The sequence below is a fragment of the Copidosoma floridanum genome, unplaced genomic scaffold, assembly GCF_036245765.1.
Source record: "Copidosoma floridanum isolate Cflo_tuat_1 unplaced genomic scaffold, Cflo_Japanese_pri ptg000019l, whole genome shotgun sequence".
In the NCBI taxonomy this organism is placed as follows: domain Eukaryota; kingdom Metazoa; phylum Arthropoda; class Insecta; order Hymenoptera; family Encyrtidae; genus Copidosoma; species Copidosoma floridanum.
The window spans coordinates 21,242,187-21,264,945 of record NW_028321896.1 but is presented as its reverse complement, the minus strand read 5'-3'; the positions used below and the strand labels follow the sequence as shown (position 1 = coordinate 21,264,945).

The following is a 22,759-nucleotide window of genomic DNA, read 5'->3' as shown; positions in this document are numbered from 1 at the left end:
ACCGAACCGAACCGAACCGAACCGAATCCAGGGGGGTTTGAACGAAACTTAGATAATACTTATAGATTCTTTTTTTTTATATTAAAGTGTATTTCACCTAGTTGAGGTATACTTATACACTAGATAATATAGATAACTTATAAGTAAACTTATGCGAGGAAATAAGTTCAGATTTTTTTTTAAACACTCAAAATGTCCTGGTTTTTACAAAACTGTACGGCTTCAAGTAGGATACAGCAAAAAAATTTATTATTCCACACTAAACAGTATGCTACCGTACATGATGACACTTATGACTAATTACAATTTTTTTTTTTTTTCTACTTTTCTTTTTCTAGGGGTTATAAAAAAAAATTTAATAAAAAATGTTTTTTATTATAGATTGAAGAAAAATACCTATGACTATACGTATCTATTATAAAAATCTGTTCTTTAAAAAATATTAATGGAGCACTATATAGGTAAATATGGTGTTAATATTATTGTCATTTTATTCAAACCGCGGCCTTTCTATCATTTATTATTACTTATAGATTTCTGTAAGGATTAAAAAAAAAATTTTTTTTTTAATTTTAGCCCGCGATAATTTGGTTCATCAAATAAATATGCGAAACATTAAAAAAAATATTTTTATTTACAGGGGTATCTCAAGAGTATTTATTACTGTAATTGTGTAATTGTCCTTTATAATGAAAATTTGAAATTACGACCCAGTGATTGCGTCGTGCTGGTGCCGGTGCTTGAAAACAAATAGTCACTTAATTCGATCGAAAAACCGCGAGATGTCAAGAGTAGTCGCCAGAGTACCGGCGTTTCTTTCTGATTCGCAATCGCAAATCGCAAGTTGCATATATATCACACATGTGTATATATAGTCGGTCGCGCGCGGAGAGGGTCGGGCAGATCTTACTCTGAGTCAGTCGGAGTCTGTCTCGGGCGGGGCATAGGTACTGAGTCGAATAGAGTTAGTAATACGCCACTTACACACCCAAGTATTTAGATAACGATACACAGAGAGAGCATGAAACTATGCAATAGTGGGTGGTGCGAGCGAGAGAGACAAATAGGCAATCACAAAACGTAAAATTTTCCTCACTAGGTATAGCCAAGCGCAGTAGTGTAGTTTGTGTAGTGCAAAATAGGGTCTACCTCACCATATATATATACATATATGTATATACGTATATACGCGATATCAGTATACACGTTGCAAGTTGCAAGTTACAAGTGAGTGAGTAAGCGAGAAAGGTGAACCGCAGGCTGTTTACCGTCGTCGTCATCGTCGTGGTTCATTTGCTACCAATTATACCTGCTGTTTGGCTTGGTTAACAAATGTCAAAAAGGAGACTTGCGGCTAAGTACGGTCTGTCCGCTTTGTGATGGTTGAATTTCATTAAGAAAAAGGAATCCGTAACATAACGTACGATTTTGTTATTTTTTGTTGTGTGTCTGTGCTGTATAAGTACGTTCGTTGTGAAGTGCTGTGCTGTGCTGCCTGTGCTGCGTGAGTAACTGAGCAGTGAGCTCAAGAGTAATCAAGATATATGTGTATATATATAATGTACATGTAGGTGTGCAAGAAGGTGTATACAGTGATATAGGACATAGGTACAAGTTGTACGTATATGTACAGGGCTACGTGCGTGTTAAGTGTGTGTGCGAGCCAGTGAGCTGGTCTGGTCATCTGAGATTTGAGCTGAGCTCGTGAGCCGGCCTGGATATGTATTGTTTTTTATCCTTGCTCTTATTTTAATCTCAATACTTTTCCGCTGTGGTGTATGGTGTTATACTTAAATACGTCGAGTTTTTTGTGTCGCGTCGTGCGTGTTTTTTGTACTCCTATACTCAACCTATCTACCTACCTATTCGCTTTCATATTGTTCGCCACACTAGCTGTCTCGGACGCTGTTCCGAACAACGCTCATTAATTTGCCTTTTTCGTCGCAAGTAAACCTATTCACGATCCAAAGGTTATGTTGAAGGGGTGGCTTATTGTCTGCTAAGCAACGATCCAACACTAAAAGAATACAACCAGGGCGTCCAGATTATACCTACTCAACAAAAGCAAACGAGCTACACATTCAACTTATTCAAGGAAAAATAAGTACATAAGAGAAGCATTGGTACAGTGGTGGCAGTAGACTATAGTTAGTACAGCAGCCGCAAGTGTCAGTGGACACTTGAGCAGCCGCAGCAGCCCTGGCTACATGTGAAAGTGTCGTTGCGCGAAGCAGCAGCTCCGCTGCCGAGGAGGCCGCCAAGACGACTTACGACATTCCAAGCAGCACCGACTTCGGTCGGCCCCAAGCATCAGACATGAGCTGGGGAACCGAACTTTGGGTCAGTCCAGTTTAATTACACATCTGTACAATGTTAATTACTACAAATGTATACATATGTCTGTTACTCCGTTTTCAACCTGACACCTTTTTTTTTTCCCCTTTATTTTCCATTTTTTTTTTTAATTTCCTTCATGTAAGATAGAAATAATCAGGGAAAGAGCGCTGTTGCTCGTTCATCCTATCCACATATGTTGACACAATGATTCACGTTCTATATGTATTACCACTCACAGCCCTGATTTCCGGGCGCCTTACTTACCTTAACGTATAAGAATTATAATTTTTAATTGATTACAAAAAGGTTGATGAATATTTTCCATAATTCTTAGTTAACAATACGAGTTATCTGTACAACGCGTATATATATCTACGTAAAACGCCCTGCTCAGACCGTGTCAAGTGTGTATATGTAAGTATAGTTACGGACGGTCCCGCTGTTATATACTTAGTCTCTCGGTCTTTTTCCCGCAACGTCTTGGGGCGGAGGGCGGAGGCGATCTGCGGCAGCAGCGAAACTAGCGAGTAGCATTAGCAACATTGCAGCGGGTGAAAATTGTATACTTATCATTTCATTGACTTCTTAATAGAGCGCCCGCGCCGGTACCCTGCTGTCCATTCTTAACGCGAAAGTTACGAGCTCGTGATGTTCATCACGCAAAGGTGCGTCGAGTATACGCAAAAACGCGGTAGTTTTTTTTCGAGACGCGCTGTGGCACACTATAACATATATTATACCTACAGGTGTACCTATGAGAGAGGAATTTGGTCATTCTTGCTCAACCCTGACTATATTATCCCTACCAGTTGTACGGTTGCCCGTTTCGCGTGTGTCTTATACCTATACTTAACCACGTTTCTACAGGTATTTATTGATTATACGTATACCTGTAGGACTCCTTTCTTTGCGTTTCTACCCTCTCGTCTGCAGTTCTTCCTCTTCTATACTTACTTTTATACCCATACAGGTTGAAGCTGTAATTCTTGCATTTCGGTGTGCTTGGTAACATGCAGTCCCGACCTTTACTCGAGACACGAAATGCGCAATACACATTATTTAAGAATAAGTACGAGGTTTCCTTGGTGCATTTCTCTCAATCTATTTTTATGGGCCCAAAAGGTTTCAATATTGCCAATATCGTGACCCATGCAAGTTACTCGCGGCTGCACCTAACTTAGCTCGCCTCTCAGCATGGTCCATGATATAAGTAATTGGCCATCGAATGGATCAAGGCTTTCAGAGCGTTCAAAAAACTAAAAAAATACGGGCGCTCACCTTTGGGTGTAGGTTTTTTTATTGGCTGAACAGATTTTAGGCGATTTATGTGATCATCTGGGTGTCACTGATGTGAAGGATCCTTTTAAATCATTACCACTGAGGATTGTATAAGTAATGACCTACATTGTTTCTAATTCGCTTGATCGTAGTTGGCAGCAAGTCGAGAGTGCCTGCAATTTTTAGCATTCGGGACGCTTGGGCACCCGCTTTTTGGAGCACGGTGATTTTCTCACGTGCGTGGGTGCGCTCCGTAAAGTCGGGCCAGTGTTGTACCTATACGATGGCAACACTGGCATTTTCTGGGACGTCTGTCAGGATACAATAGGCATAGTCACAAAACCATCAATTCACGTACGGGACGGTCTATAATTATCCTTACCGTGTCCCGCAACCCAAAAAACCATCAAACACCTGCTGATCAAATTAAGTAAAGTTATGTCTGTTTTCCGGTAATCAATAGGCCGTTCTCTACATCAATTGACGATTTTGCGACTGCCCCGTGTGTTCTAACGGATACTTCCGTAGATGGTGTTTTCGCTGTACAACTGGCTTTATCGTAACACGTTTACTCCATATTACTAACCGCGATTCGATGGTTTGGAAGTCACGTAAAATGTTGATCATCGTTGCATTGCCAATGATTACATTCGTTCAATGTCTAAGTAGAACCTATCAGCGCCCATACCTTGGAGGAGCTCGGTTTTTCAAAGAAAGATCTTTAAGCTTCGAGTCAATAATCAATCATTGTAAAGATTTGTTGTAGAAAATCTCTAGTTCAATGATCATGAAGTAATTCAAAAAACGGGTGAAATTAACAAACCACAGATTTTCTCGAGGTATTTATGATGGTTTCAATAATTTTGTTTTCGTCTTAAAAATATTATATTACGATTACTTTGTCACGTGTATTGATTGGTAAAGCTGAAAAAACGTTTTAATCGGAGTAAAAAATTTTTTTAGACTATGGCATATGTTTAAAAGCCTCTTTTTTCCAATCATTTAAGAGAGTACCTGGCAAAGTGATATCTTTACTTTTAAAGTCGAAATTTTCGGCTCAAACAATGATAATTCGTGTGTATAGGATGCATGCAGTAACGCTGCTTGTTTCATCAAACCACAGTGAAAACTCGCTTGTACTTTTTTTTAATGCTCTGAGAAAAATTTTTGCACCAAGGTCAGTATACTTTGTTAAAAATTGATCATAAAATACAAAAGTTTTCAAAATGTTCCTAAATGACAACCTACTTAATCTCAATAAGCATCGGATGCTTCGGATGAAGTGCCAAATATAAACTTCGGAGTATGTTACAATGACCTTTTTACGACGCTCGTCACGAGCAGAGTTAATTTGTGCTTAAATCGCATTTCTGAAACATATACACGTGTATCAGTAACATACGTCAAGTACGTATCTATAATGAACGCGGATGGACTGCATGTGCATTGCGTTGCGTGACTATGTAGTAAATGTGTGCTCGTGAATGTTGATTTGTACCTACAGCCACGTTAAAATTTTAGACACGTACTACCACGGTGTATCAGAAGCCAGTATAAATAATTTATTTTCACATACCAGGGCCTCAGTTGTTATTTTTATTCCACATTTTACACACTGAGGGAAAATTTTATCAAGAACAGCAAAATAATAATAATATATAGCGTGTCTATAATATAATATAATGACGAAAATTATCGTTTGTTTTATAATTAATGAAGTTATAACTGAATAAGGAACAAAACAGCAATGCAATAAAAGGCTCACGTCTGTGTGCACAAATTGTGCCCTTAACCTCAATCCCCTCAATGCAAATGATAAAGGAAACCGCTAAAGTTTGCTATTATTTACACACTCATCATGCGATGAAATAATTAGTTTCATTCAAGCAATCACCACATGCTGACTATTGCTTTTTAGATAACTAAAACACTTTTCAATAATTTTTCAAGTGTTACTGCTCAACAAAAAGTGGCAGCTAAAGGAAATCATAACTATTCATTTTTTTGCACGCTTAAAATGCATTAACTACGGAACCAACGATTGAAGAAACTATAATTTTCTAACGTGCTCATAGTATTAATTTGAACATATTTATATGAGACGTTTTTTTTTTTTTTTTATTTTTTTTCACCAACTTATTAACAAATTTTTTCATAACAAGCAATACGTGAATAAAATTCTGAGAAATTTAAAGGAACACCTACAAGTATTAATCCATTAGTTGATAACAGATACAACAGATGGTTACAGACAGAGAAACGGAAGTAAAAATTTTAACGTATGGGCTCAAAACATATAATTGTGTGAGTGTATGTATGTTTATTTCTTGTTTATTGACATTCGTACTTAGCTCTTTATTTAACGCTTTTATTTAATTTAAACTGTCCATCTGTGTCCACTGGTCCCCTCTGTTTTTAAACTATCTGTATGTCGGGACGGACAGAGGAAGTGTTGTAACCGATATATTTTTATTTACTTCTAGATTCATTGAAAATCTCTCTTCCGTCAGAACCATTTAAAACAAATCACTAAGCTGCCTGTAGAGTCACCGCATTGCTCTTTAGTTTTTATTAGCTCTCATTTAGGTACATAAATTATAAATCACAGATTTTAAATGTAGATCAGGCTAGGTCGCCTCAATTTCTCTGCCCGTCTTACCTTACTCGTCTGTCTCTATAATATGCTCACTTAATGAACTTAGTTGAGAATTGTTGCACGTCAAATACACTGTAGACTTTTAAGTTAAATGGTAAATCAAAATCAAAGGTTATAAAAAAAAAAATTTATACTTATTTATTGTAAAATAAAAAGTAGAACATGAATCATGAAAGCGGGGCTATCCACATCAGTGTGGGTTTTTTTCTAAAAGAAATAGTTCGGTGACTCCCGTTTTTATCTGTCATGCGTACGCTGGAAAATGATTTTATGCTTTAGTTCGCAAATAAAATGTCGTGTTTTTATCCATTTTACATAAATACAACGCATATGAATCAAATGCTATTAGATTGTAGTATTTTTCCCATGCAATAAATACGGATAAACGTTTAAAATTTTTCCCGCCACCCGTGAGGATAAATAATACCCTCTTTCGAGTAAAATTTGAGCTGGTACAAAAAGAGTAAGACATTTAAAAAATTAACAATATATTTGTATACCTACACGAGGTGAGTCGAAGAGCAAAGTAGTGAGCAGGGGGAGGCTCATTATTGTATAGTATTGCTTTTGCGTCCGAGTGTGTGCACGTACGTATGTGTATATGTGTAATAATAATTGTATAAATGTTGGATTGTGAATTGAAAGTAAAGGAAAAAACTGTCAAATTTAGAATGTGTTTTCAGTCGGTCACGACCTTGTTACTTTATTCGCGTACGACCGAATAAAAGTGGGAGAGAACAAGGATGAAGGCGACGGAGGGTAGACGACGCGGCATCATCATTCATTCGTTGGTTCGCTCTCACGAATTCATAATGAACGTATAATGTACTCATGCCAGGGAGAACTGCCTGCACGACAACGCATACCTATTTAACGGGAACTTCTGCCTGTTTGATCCACTGACCCCTCAGTAACGTACGGCAATGTCAAAAAATTCGAGCCAAGCGGTCAGAATAAACAATTGTTTTTTTCGCAACCAACTAATGGAAAAAATATTGCGGAATTCTGGTTACTCTTTTGGAAAATAAGGGTTTCTTTTTTACTTTCTCTCCCCGCTTTCGAAGACGAGACACGTGTAAAATTAATTCCATGTACACTACTTTGGTTGTATTTTTTGTATTTTTTCTTTGCAGCAATAAAATTATTTTTAATCAATAATTTTACTCGGTGAATGAAAAAAATTCCAAACAAACAAGGACATACTGATGTAAGCTGTTTGAGTTGTTTTATTTCCTAAGGATTAGCATGTATATTTTGCGATGTAAACGAACGACATGCAAATCATCAATGATGGTGGCTTTGTTATTACTAAGCTTTAAAAATTTAAAACTAATCAAGTGAATTTTTTTACTCATGTAAACTTTTTTTTTTTTTTTTTTTTCAATTACCAAAAATTTAATGTAACTTTTTTTATGTATAAAGGTAAATACAATGAAAACGTTCTTTTCTCATAATTTTATTCTTTTTTTACCGATTTCAAAATTGTGGCGGAATCAGTCATGTATACTTGTAATCTCTTGAGAAAGAGGTGTTGAGGTATATATAGGAGGAACATATATCTGATTTCAGGCTGTAACTTTTTTATGCGGCCGCGTCGAGTGAGTTTTTCTTTCCTAGTCACTGCCACACGTATAGGCAATGCTACTACACTCACGTACTTACCCATGAACCAGCTCGCTTTCGCCAATTGTTATGAATGAAATAGCGCTGAGCCTCTCTTTTCGTCCTTCTCCTTCATTATTATTATTATTATCATCATCATCAAGATTATAATTGTTATAGCTCGGTGTAATCTTATATTGTAATTTACAATGTAAGTACAATATGTAGTGTGTTACACACAAAGCTTAGAATAAAGAGCTGTGTAATATAGATTGTCGAGTGCAGTGCTAATTGTATGGATTGTCGTAAAGCTTGAAAACGTAAGACGTGACCACTTGCTGTGTAAGTAGACGCTCTTCCAAATTTACGACGAAATTTTATCGAAAAGTAAATAATAAATGAACGCAGAAGTTTTTTTTTTTTTTTTTTTTTTGCCATTCGATCGTAATACATTATTTTTTTCTACACTCGGTGTCACGTACCATATGCATGACGCATTCGACGTGATCATCTCGCCACTATATAGAACTACCGCGCGATAAGCGAAGGGTATAAAAAAGAAGGGGGGAGGGCAGACGGTCAGTCAGTGAGTCAGTTAGACAGGGGACTCTCTTAGTCGAGCAGCCAAGCACGCACTGGGGCTCTCCCTCGACTTTTGGATAACAAAGCAAGAGTCGATTTATTTTTTTTTTAACGCCCGAAACCACAGTGCTCCATGTAAAATTGGAGAAAAAATGTCACCAATGCTCTCGAGCTCGTCTTCAAGATATTTGTATAGTGTACGAGATGGAATAGCAAAACTCCACTTCGTTGCTCTAAAAAAAGCATTACATTAATATCATCGGCAATTCACTCCGCAATACGTATACAAAAACTTGATGGAGTCGCGCGAGTAGCTCGCGTCTTCGTTTATCAGACTCCGCATCCTTCGTAGTCCGATACGGGGCCCCCGCTATAGCAACACTTCACAGATACGTACACCAACTTCCTGCGCCGTATTTTTGTATACTTTTCAATAAGTATAAACATGCTCTTTCACGGTTAAAAACAATTTTTAACTAAATTTTGTTCAATACTAAAGGTAGTGTCCAAAGGGTCGCGTTGTATTTTTACGGATGAAGAAGAGCATTTGGATAAACCTCATGAAATACGCGGCGTTAGCATGTCAAGCGAATTGCGCCCAACATAAATATATCGTCGATCGTCGACATACGAGTTGAAAAATGTTTTTGAAGAATCGCTTTTAAATTTTGCTGCCATCGGAAGCTAAAGACTATATCGGGGGGGGGGGGGGGGTTATGTATATCTCTGCTGCGAGAAGTCATGACCACACGGCCGATCAAATAAATATATAAATACAAGTAATCCTTAAGCAAGACAATACGCATCCGCATTCTTAGTACTTCCGGTTGAGATAAAATACGGCGGACATTATCTGCTAATTCAAACCATAAGACGTGAACGATCACTCCTCCCTTGAGGATCACCATGAAAAATAAGGATTTAGTACCGTCTACTGAGTTTATATAAGCACCTGCATGCAAGTACCTGTATAATTTTGGCAAGTCCCAACCGTCTTTCCCTATACCTAGGTTGCCGTCCTTGCGTACCGTGTACTGACGTATCAGTAGACGCGAGTAGACGCACAAAACTACGACAGCAGAGTGAAAAATCAGTTTCTCAAATCGGGTGTACGAACATAAAAATATGCTCGCACGCGTGCACGTAAACTTTTCCTGTTATGGCAGTCGAGTCTCCGATGGCATGGCGCTCTGCCAAGCGTGAAAGATTTCGAAGCACTGTGTGTGTATTGTACAGTACACATGGATGGTACTCGTTTGTTCCCAACAGGCCTACATTTGTTCCTTTCCCATTATTTCCTCTTATTATTACTCCTTTCCTCCTCTCATTTCAATCATATTCATGTATGTATATATACGTACTCGCGCGCGCCGTGAAAGTTACCACAGAAACCCTTTTATGGACTGCCCCGTCGCTAAATAAATTTTTTTCAATATTTGTATCTACTGCTTATTTTTCGAAAACCATCTCTCTCTACGATGCAATTGCTATTTTTCGATCCCATCGTCGGGGCGGGAGTGGAAACCGCATATAGGCATGCTAAAAATTGTGTTTGCGTGTTTGCAACACACGCACATGTACCCCTCGCGCTCACACGATGCCTTACTGGGGCCGGTTCCTGAATATTATACGTGTCAAAAGTTGATGATATACAGGTTGTTTGGACCAATCCGGGATTCAGGAAGCGGCGCCCACGACTTCACTGAATCGCAAAGCTTTTTTCAACTACTGTTGGGAATAAATATGACAATCGAAGCTCTAAAATTACCCATTATTTTTGCAAACGAGCATTCGTTCCCCACAGAAGTGGAAACTGCTTCCTGCGTCTCATCAAAATGTGCGTTTGTTAATGGCAGCGTTTGCGGAATGGCTGACATTAAGCAGCTGAAGCTAAAATAAAGATACTCACACTCTCTATATATATGGTACAATTCATCCATTAGTGTACCTATACATAGCCAATAATATTAAGAAGCTGCACGTGTGACTCATTGTTTACTATATTATTCAAACAACAATTTTTTTCAAGTAGCGGTATTACTCACGTCTCTTTTTCTCTTCATCTTTGTGTGTAAGTGTTGATGATGATGCTTGTGCGCGCGTATAATCATGCACCTATACGTAACCAATCGGGAAACTTCATTTGAAAAGTTACGTAATACAATTAATATATACGCACCAATGTGTTGAACAACTTTATATTTTTAAGAAGTATACTTTTCATATCAGTCTAGGTTATATCATTTTATTCGATGCGAAATATTCTCCCTTGCCGTTGCACTCATCTTGCGCTACGAAAGGTCAAACGGCTTACTATTACACAAAATTTCAAAATTTACGTTTTCTTGGACTTTAAAAGCACTTTCATATGTACATTTTTAAGTAGAGACTTTTGAAAAAAAAAAAAAAAAAAAAAAAAAAGTGTAAATCTCTCGTTTATACTCATATCAGCGTTTTGGCTTCTTCTGTTACAGGACCAGTTTGAAAATTTATCCCTTCATACGCAAAAAGGGATCGATTTTTTGGAGAGATATGGACACTTTATTCGTGACCGCTGCACGATCGAAGAAGAGTACGCAACGAAATTACGGTAAGAAACGTCTACTTATATAAATATGTACTCAAACTGTAAAGTGTAGTGTCAGCAGACATAAATATAGGACAACAGCTCATGTCGCGTCTACCATTTGTGTTAAAACACTGTTATGATTGAATCCACTGATAAAAATATTATGAAAATCGTGTCACCGTGAATTAGTCAATAGTCACTGGAAATACATGAATATAGTGAAATAAAAAATTGTGCCAGGTACCTTCTTAATTTGATAAAAAATAAGGGGTTTGTCCCAAAGTAGAGTTAAGCGTTTGATGGAGCTCCATTGGAAAAACCAGTGGGAATTGAAATTAGAATCCAACTCAAAATTGATATGGACAAATAAGTCTGATGGCTTATAGTCTCGTTACTTCCTTCCTTGAAGCTTACTTTTTTCCAATTTTCAAAACATGGCATACAACACAAGGATTATAAGCGCGTAGTTATTCCACATCACTCGTTGATTCATCATCGTCTCAAACAAGTCATGGCTCTTTATGTACGTACAAAAATAATACTTGACGCACCGAGAAACGAAAGCCATCATGTGAGCCGTTTGTAATAAGACTGTGCAAAGAGAGAGCCTGACGTATAAAAAATGTGCCTTCTCTCTTACGAGCGAGTTGGAAGGAAGTAAGCATGCCAACGTGAAATGCCGTATATAGTTAATTAACTGACACATTCTACAGGATTTTACACAGGTCTCTGTTCGTCATTTGTGTCGAAACACACGCATGTAAATACGAGCCCGATATCATTGTCTACTCGCTACCTTTTACCTCTACACGTGTACATGATCGGCAGCAACTTTTCCTTCCAATTGCAACTTCTAGTCCTTCCTCTCCCCTCCCCCCCCGCATTCTTTTGTTCATGCAAATTCGTGTAATTTTCATCGTTACATTTCGTTTCTCCATTTTTTTTATTTCTCGGATCTTCTCAAACTATGTGATCATTTATTTTTTCTGTTTCCCTTCAAAGTTGTGAATATTGTGAATCTTTACTCCACTTTAATTACTCATCAATAGCTTTATCCAAATGATTCTAAACATTGTACCTATACATTATCAATTATTTTCTTGTATTCAAGTTTCAATTTTATAAATAATTTTTGTACATCCAGAAAAAATTTTATGTTCCAGTTAACCAAAGTAAAATATAAAATTTGCTACTCATATCATAACACACAGGTAGAAACATTTTCTGATTTTTTGTGTCACTTTTGAAATTTGATTTACATGGATACTTGAAAACGACCGACAGAATAAAATTTTATTCTATGACAAATACGTACGTACAAAATACTTGAGATACAAATCGTTAAAAATAACGTGAAAAAAATAAATATGAGTAAAAAAAGTTGATGATAAAAAATTTAAACTAAAAAAAAATAAGTAATGACTTTAGTTATCCAAAGCTTGGCCATTTCGAAAATCGTTTAATTGTGAATTTTTCTACAAAAAAAAAAAACAAAAAAAAACAGTGCTTTACCACTCTGGGGAAAATTGTCAAAAACTACGTGTCCTGTCTAATTTTTAGATTCATATTCTGTTTAATTGAGTTCTTGAGTACCAGCAAATCCAACTTTAACTCTATTCGTATATATTACTTTCTTTTTACCTGATAAAAGTGGTATACGTGCACGCCACATAATGTACATTACAGCTTGAATGGATTATTACAACACGATGTCATAAGATTAAAATTTTTTTTTTTTTCAGGAATTTGGTTAAGCGCTATCAGCCAAAAAAGAAGGAGGAGGAAGACAACCAGTGAGTATTTCAATACTAATAAAGCTATCAACCTCTATACCTACGTATTTTCCAAGAGCAAACCAGACCATTGACTTAGAAAACGCGATTAGTCGAAACTGTAACACACGCACTTGCGTCTATATATGTCCGTTTTTTACGTGTGTATTTTAGTATACATTTCGATCCGCTAAATGGTTTTTGTACATATATAAGTAAAGAAGAGCTCAAGGCCCCTTGCAATTGTAACCTACTTCGGCATGTCTCTTTAATTAGATTACTCTCAGCCCTCATGGTACAGATTGTACCTGCATACCCAATCGATATCTCTCCCTATAGCTTTATGTTTCCTATCCTCTTGCTTAGTATTTCATTTTACCGCGTATACGTAAGTATAAACAATGATCCTATACTGTTTCTCTATTTTTTTACATCGTAGATAAATATTGTACTCGACAGGTATATTATTATTATTTTTCGCTCATTTTTCAATGCAGATGAGTTTGCTTCATCGTCTTTAAGGTTTTGAAAATTAACCTCGCGTAAAACAGCAAACTTTAGTTTAGGCAATTTTAATAGTTTTTTTAGTCCTTGTCCAGTTATTTTTAAAATATGCTTTTGGATGTGTGTGCACTGATTTGTTGGTTTCTGTGCTCGCAGGGTTGAGAATTTCTAGCAATAGTTTTTACCTTTTTCCTGAATTGTTGTAACTTTTAATAATTATAAAAAAAGAATATCACTGTTGGCTGATTTTTGTCAGAGGGCAACAATGAAAACCTCACACGCAGGTTCATGTTTGGTTCATCCTATCACTTTTTATAACCATCTCTGTATGGTTACTAGCTCATGAAAAACAAAAAATAATAATTTTTCAACGTGTGCACAGGGCATTTTGTTTAGAATTTCATTGAAAAATCGTAGGAGTTTTCGACTTAGCCAATCATAAGAAATTTCATCCCTACAAATTAAATTTTTGGATATGTATAGGTAGTAGGAAGCCAGGGTCAATGTAAATCTTGATATTATTGATGCAGATTTCGCGGATCCCCTACAGATCTGAAGGGTAACTGTACAAAAGATCGTCCCCCTCTTGGGGCTCACAATATTAGAATTGTCTAGGTATCTGCATACCATTTTTAGTCGCGAACAACAAAAATACTCGAGTCTGTTGTTGCTTGGCTCGTAAAATTATTTATTCGAAGCGTCATTGGGCGTCGTCGATAAAAGATAAGCCGAGATAACCATGGCTTTTTTTTTTTTTTCGTGATACGTCAGGTACAGCCCGTGCCGAGCGTTCAAAAAGGAGTTGAACGAAGTGAACGACCAGGCGGGCCAGCGCGAGATCATTTCAGAGAACCTCCAGGCGAACGTGCTGCGCGAGCTCAACTTGCTCATCAAAGAGTTCAAGGAGGACCGCAAAAAGTACCTGCAGGAGGGCGTCCGGCTGCGCACGAGTCTCGCCACTCAGATCGGCAACCTCGAGCGCGCCAGGAAAGCTTACGAAAAGGCCTTCCGCGAGGCGGAGCGCGCCTCGGAAAATTACCAGAAGGCCGACGCTGACTACGACCTCTCGCGGGCGGAGGTTTGTCCCCAAACATTTTTTTACTTGGTTTCATTATCTTTTCATCATAACCAATTCGACACATTTTTTTTTTTTTTTTTTTTTTTTTTTTTTTTTTTTTTTTTTCCATCGCTTACACGTAAATCAATACACATACATATTGTACTTAATCAAAGCATCTCGACTAATGACGAAACTCTTTAACGTCTCCTCTAGTCGTCGTAGCTGCCAGAGAAATACTCGTAAAAATTCACTACGAAACTGCACAAATTACAAAATGATAAAACTATTGCGTGTCGTGCCATAAGCGCAAAAAGTGTGACTTCAGTGCCGGAACGGCGCTGTTGATGGTACTATGTTGTGCCCGAGTTGCGAACGATGTTTTTCTTGACGTGGGCTCACTTTGTGCCTTAAGGTGGGAAATTGCTTTGGGACAAGTATCCAATTTTTCTACCCTGGTAACCAATTTACTACGAAATGGGGGACAAAATCCATCAAGTTACTTTTATACAGTATAACAACACACCCTTTGTTATAAAGTGTAAAAATGTATTAAAACAAACTCGTTTGTTATTTATTTATTAACTTTTATGTATTTATAATTACTGTTAACCACAATCAATCGCATACCGTGACCAGTGGTGCTACAACCTCTATAAATATATGAACATTATCTCGTGAGTCATGTGCCAGAAATACATACATTTTAATAATACACCTATAACGGTATATACGTAACAAGCGCTTCGATGTTACTTTAAATTATTATTAAACAATGCATTTAATTCAAATGTATGCTTTTTTAAAGTCACGGTGATATAAAAATTTGCGCTCACACTATGTCGATGCAATTAGTCCGTTTAATCGCGTGGCAGTCCATACTTACACCGTACTGCTTGAATAAAGCCCCGGATGATACCTGTGCCTTTGTCGCCCAATAGGTTGAAAAACAAAGAATGAACATGACTATAAAGACGCAACAGAGCGAGGAGGCCAAGACGGAGTACGCAAAACAGCTGCAGACAACCAACGAAATGCAAGTCCTCCATTACCATACGGCCATGCCAGAAGTATTCCAACACCTGCAGGTTAGCTTAGCTATGTTATATTAGTCGAATCTGCCATTTTCTAAGCAGAGAAAAATAATTTTTTGCTCGGTTTGTAAGTACCTACTCGTACACGTCAAAAATTATCAGATCACGGTTGGAGTCGAGCCCCCAATAAAGTTTAATCGAATGAAATATAAAAATTCACAGTATTTACAAACACGAGTGAAAAACTTGACTCACTTATTATTATTATTGTTATTAATGAAATAATATTTGGTACACGCGTGTATCAATATACAATATATTATTCACTTTTTGCGTCAGGAGCTGGACGAAAAGCGAATAAAAAATACGAGGAACTACATGCTCAAGTCGGTGGAGATAGAGCGATCGGTTGCACCGATCATAGCCCAGTGCCTCGAGGGCATCGAGAAGGCCGCGAACGAGATCAACGAGAAGGAGGACACGCTCCTGGTGATCGAGCGGTACAAGAGCGGCTTCACGCCTCCCGGTGATTTTCCCTTCGAGGACCTTTCCGCGGCCAAGATGCAGATCGACGGCGGCAACAGCCGGCAGGCCCAGCCTACCATGCAGCCCATACACAATCACCTTACGGTCAAGGGCACAGTCTCTGGTGGCAAAATGAAAAAGCGTGTCGGCATTTTTGGTATTTTCAGCAGCAACAAGGTACGCGCACTTTACCTAGAAAAGTACCCATCTTCATTTTTCAAACCAATAGGTGCTCTCTCTCTCTCTTTACCTTTCGCTCTTATTCAAAGACAATTTTTATTTTGCGGAAATTTTTTCATTCGTGTATACTAATAATCCATGGAATGCAAGTAAATTTTACATCAAAGTTTCCTTCCGTTGGTTGCAAACATTTACTCTTGAAAAGTAGTACTTTTTGCATGTGTCGATCTTTTTTTTTTTTTTTTTTTTTCTGCCGGCAATATTAGTTCCATTCAAATTGTGTCGTCCTCATTGTATATACGAAAATGAGTATACTACCGCTATTAGTCATAGTTTTATGAGTAATATTACGTAGTATGAAAAAAATCTGTTTGGCGTATTAGTCTGCTGCATGCTAGTTGCACGTTTTTTTTAATTTACGATTTTTTCTGATAAATCAAACTATTCTTCAATATTATAAAGCATGTATTTGTGGTGCCTATCCAAAAATTAATTTAATTAATCACTTTTTCGATTTTTCATTTTATTTTTAACAGTAATAATATGTGCGAACATGTTAGTCGTATGAAGCGAAAATTTTAACTATGCCCCTTTTGCGTATACGATTTTTCATCTCTTTTCGATCAAACATTGTCATTGTCCGAAATTTGATGATTATTTTTTTGTACAAAAAGTACTGAAAAAAGACGGTTTCCCGCAATAGTAGTCCGTCACACGCGTAGCCGGGAACGATTAATCGAGTGTGACGTCATTACACAAGTGTTAAAATCGTCTCGCACACGATTCACCCCTTTACGAATTGCATACAATCTACACGTACACCCGATGGTGGAATATGATCTTAACGTCCCCTGCAATAAGCATGACTGTTTCTAGATTTTTCCTGATAATGATTATTTTAGGTTTTTTCACTTTTTATATACGCAAAAAGGTCACAAGTGACATTTTCGTAAAATAATTATAAAATACTTATAACAAAGCTTTTTTGCTGCAAACAACTAAACCAGTTTTTAATTCGCTATTTTTAATTTATTATAACATTCCAGTTTTTATACTTTCAATTATGAAAAAATTCGTGTTTAGAAAAGTTTAAAGTTATAAGAATACTTTAAAAAAGCCTGGCAGGGTTGAAGACATGAAGAATGGTACGCACAGAATCCGAACTGTCAACTTATGTAAAATTGAAGTGCAATCAGCCAAATCCCCGTGTACATATATTTTGTACTACGATTTCTATAAAATTTTCGGTAACATCTTCCGGTGTTTGCGTAATAGTTATACTAGTATCATTGACAATTGATATCATTTATCCAGTTGAATGTATTGCGACTCTTAATAATACAACTATTTGTAATAAATTTTACTGAATTGGATTTTACTCGGTCTCTGTCTATGGTCTTTCTTGCTTACAATCAACTACACCATGTGATATTGGATTTTCACGATCCAACCTCTCGTAAGTATTTAGTAAAGTGCCTGATGTGTGTGTTTTTTGTCGAGTGGTTCTTTTAATGTATTGTTCGCCCAAAGTCCTTCTGCACCTTTGCACTTCTCTGGCATGAGCATCACAAATGGTTTGATACGATTGTTTTTAGGCTTCTCATCTTCTCCCTTTACCGCTCCTGAGATATTCGATACATTCACAATTTCAATTTAAAACTCAATTAAATACAGCTAGAAACCAAATGGCGATTTTTACGCGCATTTTCAGCTGAATACATTGATCGTTCAAACGATGCAGTGTATGATTTAATTGGTTTGAAATTGTTTATGAGTTGCCCAATAAAATTATTACGTCAAATGGGCTCTTGTTGCGGAGAAAAATCTACTGTTGAATTTTTCACTTTAACTTATAAACATATCTCTATACATACACAAATTTGTTATGTTGAAAAAAAAATCCATAATTCGTTGAATGACACGCTTTTGTGATTTGTTTCATGCAAACGACAGAAGTTGATCGAGGTGTGCATAGCTTTAAAGGTCTGTTTTCTACAATACGCATAGTTTTTATTCCTCTATTATTATTTTTGTGTTTATGATTATGATCCTTCTGTTTTGTTTTTTTTCTTCTTCCTACTTACGACAGATTTATCATTTATAGCCATTTTTTATGAGCTTTTTACGTGTCAAAAAAAATAAAAAAGGTTTCCCAATCGAACGAAAAAAAAAACAGGATTGCTTACTATTTTTCAAAATTTCTAATTCTCTATTCTTTGCTTTTTTAATTTCACACATTTAAAATCGGCAGTCTGTGATTACGAAAATTGCTAATTGGCTTGGAATGGGATCAAAATTGATGTATCAATGCTTGCTGGCTTTTTTTATCATTTATAATATTAATAATAATGATTATTATAATCATAATGACAAGGATGATAATGATGATGATGATGATGATGATGATGATGATTGGTAACAAGCTGATGATTACATTTTTTTTTTTTTTTTTTTTTTTTTTTTTCGTTTACTTTCATATTTGACATTTGTTTGTTGTTTTTTTGTCCCTCTTCCCCCCTTCCCTGGTGGCCACGCCACGACCCTTCAGAAGTGTATAGTGCAACACGAGACACTCTGACTTACTTTTGCCCGTTTGCAGAACAATGTGCCCGGTTACGGTGACGGCGCAAAGGAGGACTTTAGCGATCTGCCGCCCAATCAGCGCAAGAAGCGGTTGCAGCAGAAAATCGACGAGCTACAGGCAAAGATACAGCAAGAGAGCGCGGCGCGAGATGGCTTGATGAAGATGAAAGGCGTTTACGAGCAGAACCCAGCTCTGGGCGATCCCATGACCATAGAGAGCCAGCTCAACCAGTCGAGCCACAAGCTCGACAAACTTGGAGCGGAACTGAGCAAGTTTCAGGCCTACTTGGAAGAAGCTATCAAAGCAGGTGTCAATCTGTCAAGGTAGCGTTACTCATATGTTTATAAAGTACACCAGTTACATCAGTACCATGGACGATTGCTTGTTGTATGTTGTACCTGCATGTCCGATTAATCGAGTGACCCACAAGTATATGCAAAAATCTCTTGCAGTCCAAGCCAATTGCAAAGAAAGCCAACGACGAACGGTTCGGCAACGAGACCACTGAGTTCGAGAAGATCGAGTCATTCCGGGGATGAAGAGAGCCTTTCAAGATCGGCGTCGGACTCGAGTGTTAGTAACGTCAATGCAAATAATCAAGCGGATGCTAAAAAGAGTAGTAATCCAGGAACCCCACAGCCGACCCATGGGTGAGTTTTGTTGAATTTTTGTCGACTGTCTTCAATGTTATATTTTTTCGTTCCCATTCACGATTGCAGCTACGAAGCTTACTTTGCACCTTTTAATTTTGACTCTTTATTTTTTAGTTCATTTTATTTAAAAATTTTTTTTTTTTTTTTCTTACATTCGCATTAGAACTTTTAGATATTACTATATGCATTATTAATTGCTAGACTGCTTTACAGATAGCGTCATTTTCAAGAGAGTTTAGGAACGATTATAGTTTGTAACAGACTAGGATTAGGAATTTTGTATCGACTATTTTGTTTTACCATACTCATGCACAGTTCCACGAATAGCCCGGAGTCTGGTCTTGGAGCCTCGAGGACGTCCCTGCCAGGTAGCACCGGCGAGGAATACTACGTTGACGAAGTCGACGCCCAGCCTCCGCTCGGTACCTGCAAGGCTCTCTACCCATTTGATGGTTGTAATACTTTTGTATTAAATTTCGATACAAGAATAAAGCATTTTTATTACTGTTTCGTAATTTTTTTTTTTTTTTTCTCTTTTCAGCTACTAGTGAAGGATCAATACCAATGTACGACGGCGAAGAACTTTATATGATTGAATTGGACCAAGGCGATGGATGGACGCGAGTCCGTCGGATTTCGCAACCAATTGAGGGTTTTGTACCCACATCATACATAGAATGTCATTTATACAATACATAGTTGGAGCAATACGAACTTTTACTTGAAGAAAAAATTCCGAAATTGTGCGAAACGTAATAGATCTAGACGTCTATAAAAAATTTACGTCGATTTACGCTTGAGCTGGGATTTTCAGTCCCATGTGATTGTTTAAACTCAATGTGGAGAAAAACTTAGTTCTGCAGTTGTCTTCAAGTCGTTTTCAATATTGATTGAGTTCAAAGCAAAATGCGACTCTAAATTCCAACTTTATCATACAAGATGACATCTGCCTGTCTCATCTTTCATGGATCATATATTTATTGGTCGAAAAAAAAACATAAATGTATATTTTCAAACAACCATAGAGCTTTAAAATCAAGTTTGAATGAAAAGTAATACTAATTCATGACAGATTTTACTGTATCGAGTGTACGTATGTATACATAAATGTTACACTAGAAACGTAAATAGGGCAACGTAACTTGTTCCTTCGTGGAACTTGATTCATATAGGTTGTCATTTAAATACGTGAAATACAGGCATTACTTTGTGTGATTCCTTTAATCTTATTATTTTGTACGTCTATCGAATTAGGTGCAATTTTTTCTTTTATGCATGTAGATATAAGAAACAATGCTAAACAGCCATAGAAGAATTTTTTGTTGGGAGAAAAAGCGAGAATGTATACTGTAAAAGTTACTAATGAGTATTTCCTGCCCTTTTTTTGCAATATGTTTCTCGTAATTAACATTAGAGTATCGAAAATCGTCTTATTCTTAAAAATTTGTAATCTTTAAAAACGCGTGATTATCCGATTTGATTAAGTATATAGATTATTCAATAAAACAAAAGTACGATGACGTCGAATGATTTCGAGTCATAAAATGAAACTCATCCAATTGCCGGATGATATATTACTTCATAAGATTATAGACAAAGTTCTGGATAGGAAAAAAAATGTAGATTCAGTACTGTATGCGTATATACGTTGTTATTTTATTTTAGAAACACTTTTGGCGTGAAAGAGCCTAGAATAAGTCGCTAAAACGTTGCTTTATAAACAAAGGCATAGCTCAATCGTTACAAAAGGCATATTGATAACAAAACTACTCATTCACATGTAAATAAATATACATATACTATTAATATCGGCGTGAGTGACAAAAAAAAAAAAAACAATTATGAAAGCGTGAAAGTGCCAGAATCGGAGTCTCGCGTTAATTACGAGTTCTCCTGGCCCGTCGGCAAACGCACGATATGTGTTTGTCCCATATTTTTGTTGATTTATTTTTTCTAACTAAGTATTAACGACAATGGCACGATCCCTCTTAGAACACAGCGCAATGCTAGTCAAAGAAAATGAGTGTCGAGATTTAAATGGTTTAATTTACCATGAGTTGCAAGCCGGATGTACTCGGAAATCGTGACTCGGTAAATGCCAACAGAATTTTATGAGATTGCACAGGGTAAATTCAGACTTTTGAAAAGAATTTTTTCTATTGTTATTTTTTTCGATTATATTTAACTGTAAAAATTTTTTGTTACTGCCATTATACTGAAATTAGATGTAAAGATACAAAACAAAGATTTTCAATCAAGTTTCTACTGTAGATAAGAGTATTTTGTATGTAACATTGCACAGTAGTTAAATAGTGAAACGTAATAGGCAATTTTACAGGCTCCTGAATAAATTATTATGACAAATTTGAAGGAAACTTGATATTTAGTTAGAAAATTAATTTTATGAATTTGAGAAAAAAAAAATTCAGTTCGAACTATACTAACTCATTTTTTGAGGAAACTCGTAATTTCGTGGGAATATATTAGATACGTCCTAGATCCGATTATGGAATAAGCAAATTATATATGCACCTGAAAGTTGCGTATATTCAATGTATATATGTTCGATCGTTACTAGTTTTCCATAAGAAAAAACAGATTCAGCAAGATTAGTCGATAGAGCAGCGAGACAACAAATGCTACTGCATGAATGAAGATGATGATTTTCTTATCAGAGTATTCTATTCATTTTTTTTATCCAATTTGTTTACTAAATTTGTATTTTATGTATGCACATAAAAATAGCGTTTTTTTAAGTTACTTGTAGTTGTATACTTTAAGACTTGTAATTTATTGTCGAAATCGAGAGAGAAAGTAGCAATATGTAGCAAGTGTATGACAATGAGTCACGAAATTTATTAAGCAAGTAAAGAACATACGGCAAAGCCTGGATCGAATAAGATTTAATTAATAATCGACATGTTAATTGCGTTGGCTTTTTGTCTATTTGTGATTTTTTTTACTAGCTATCATTGCAATCGGCTGCATTGACGATATTCATTAACAAACATTATGAATAATGCTCAAATGAAGCATAAATATTAAGCCAATATTACTCTAATGTATACTTTAAATAATCAAGTAAGCGTATGCGAGTCGTGCGACTTTCTCGACTTTTTACCTACCTTATTGGGGGAAAAAAAATTCCATCATTTTGATAAATGACAAAATCGCTTGAAAAAATTTGCAAAGCGCTTCAAACCTGATATAATGTCAATTTTTTTTTTTTTTACATTTGACTATTTAAATGCTTTTGCAAGGATATGTACTTTCGTTTTTTCATGAAATTCGAATTGAATAAGACATACATTTATATATCCTCGTCAATTTTTCTAATAACTGTACAAAGCTTGTGTATTAATTTTATTGTGTATAATAAATGAAGGTTGTGAGCATTAAGCACCACAATCGAAAGAAAAGAAATTT

At 36.4% G+C, this 22,759-nt stretch overlaps 1 protein-coding gene across 4 annotated transcripts; it reads left to right on the top strand.

Annotated features, from left to right (window-relative positions):
- Positions 1 to 932: 932 nt before the first annotated feature.
- Positions 933 to 22,756, top strand: Cip4 (formin-binding protein 1-like Cip4). 4 transcript variants are annotated; one of them, XM_089593458.1, is made up of 11 exons: positions 933 to 2,340; positions 10,930 to 11,045; positions 12,767 to 12,817; positions 14,072 to 14,378; positions 15,299 to 15,445; positions 15,731 to 16,093; positions 18,050 to 18,079; positions 18,696 to 19,003; positions 19,133 to 19,330; positions 19,661 to 19,785; positions 19,875 to 22,756. In XM_089593458.1, exons 1-11 carry the CDS (start codon positions 2,317 to 2,319, stop codon positions 20,030 to 20,032), a joined length of 1,827 nt encoding a protein of 608 aa, XP_089449584.1. In that variant the 5' UTR covers positions 933 to 2,316; the 3' UTR covers positions 20,033 to 22,756. The 4 variants fall into 4 exon arrangements, with proteins under 4 accessions (XP_089449584.1, XP_089449583.1, XP_089449586.1 ...); XM_089593457.1 differs by having other exon boundaries at positions 19,649 to 19,785; XM_089593460.1 differs by lacking the exon at positions 18,050 to 18,079 and having other exon boundaries at positions 18,729 to 19,003; positions 19,649 to 19,785.
- The last annotated feature ends 3 nt before the right edge of the window (positions 22,757 to 22,759 follow it).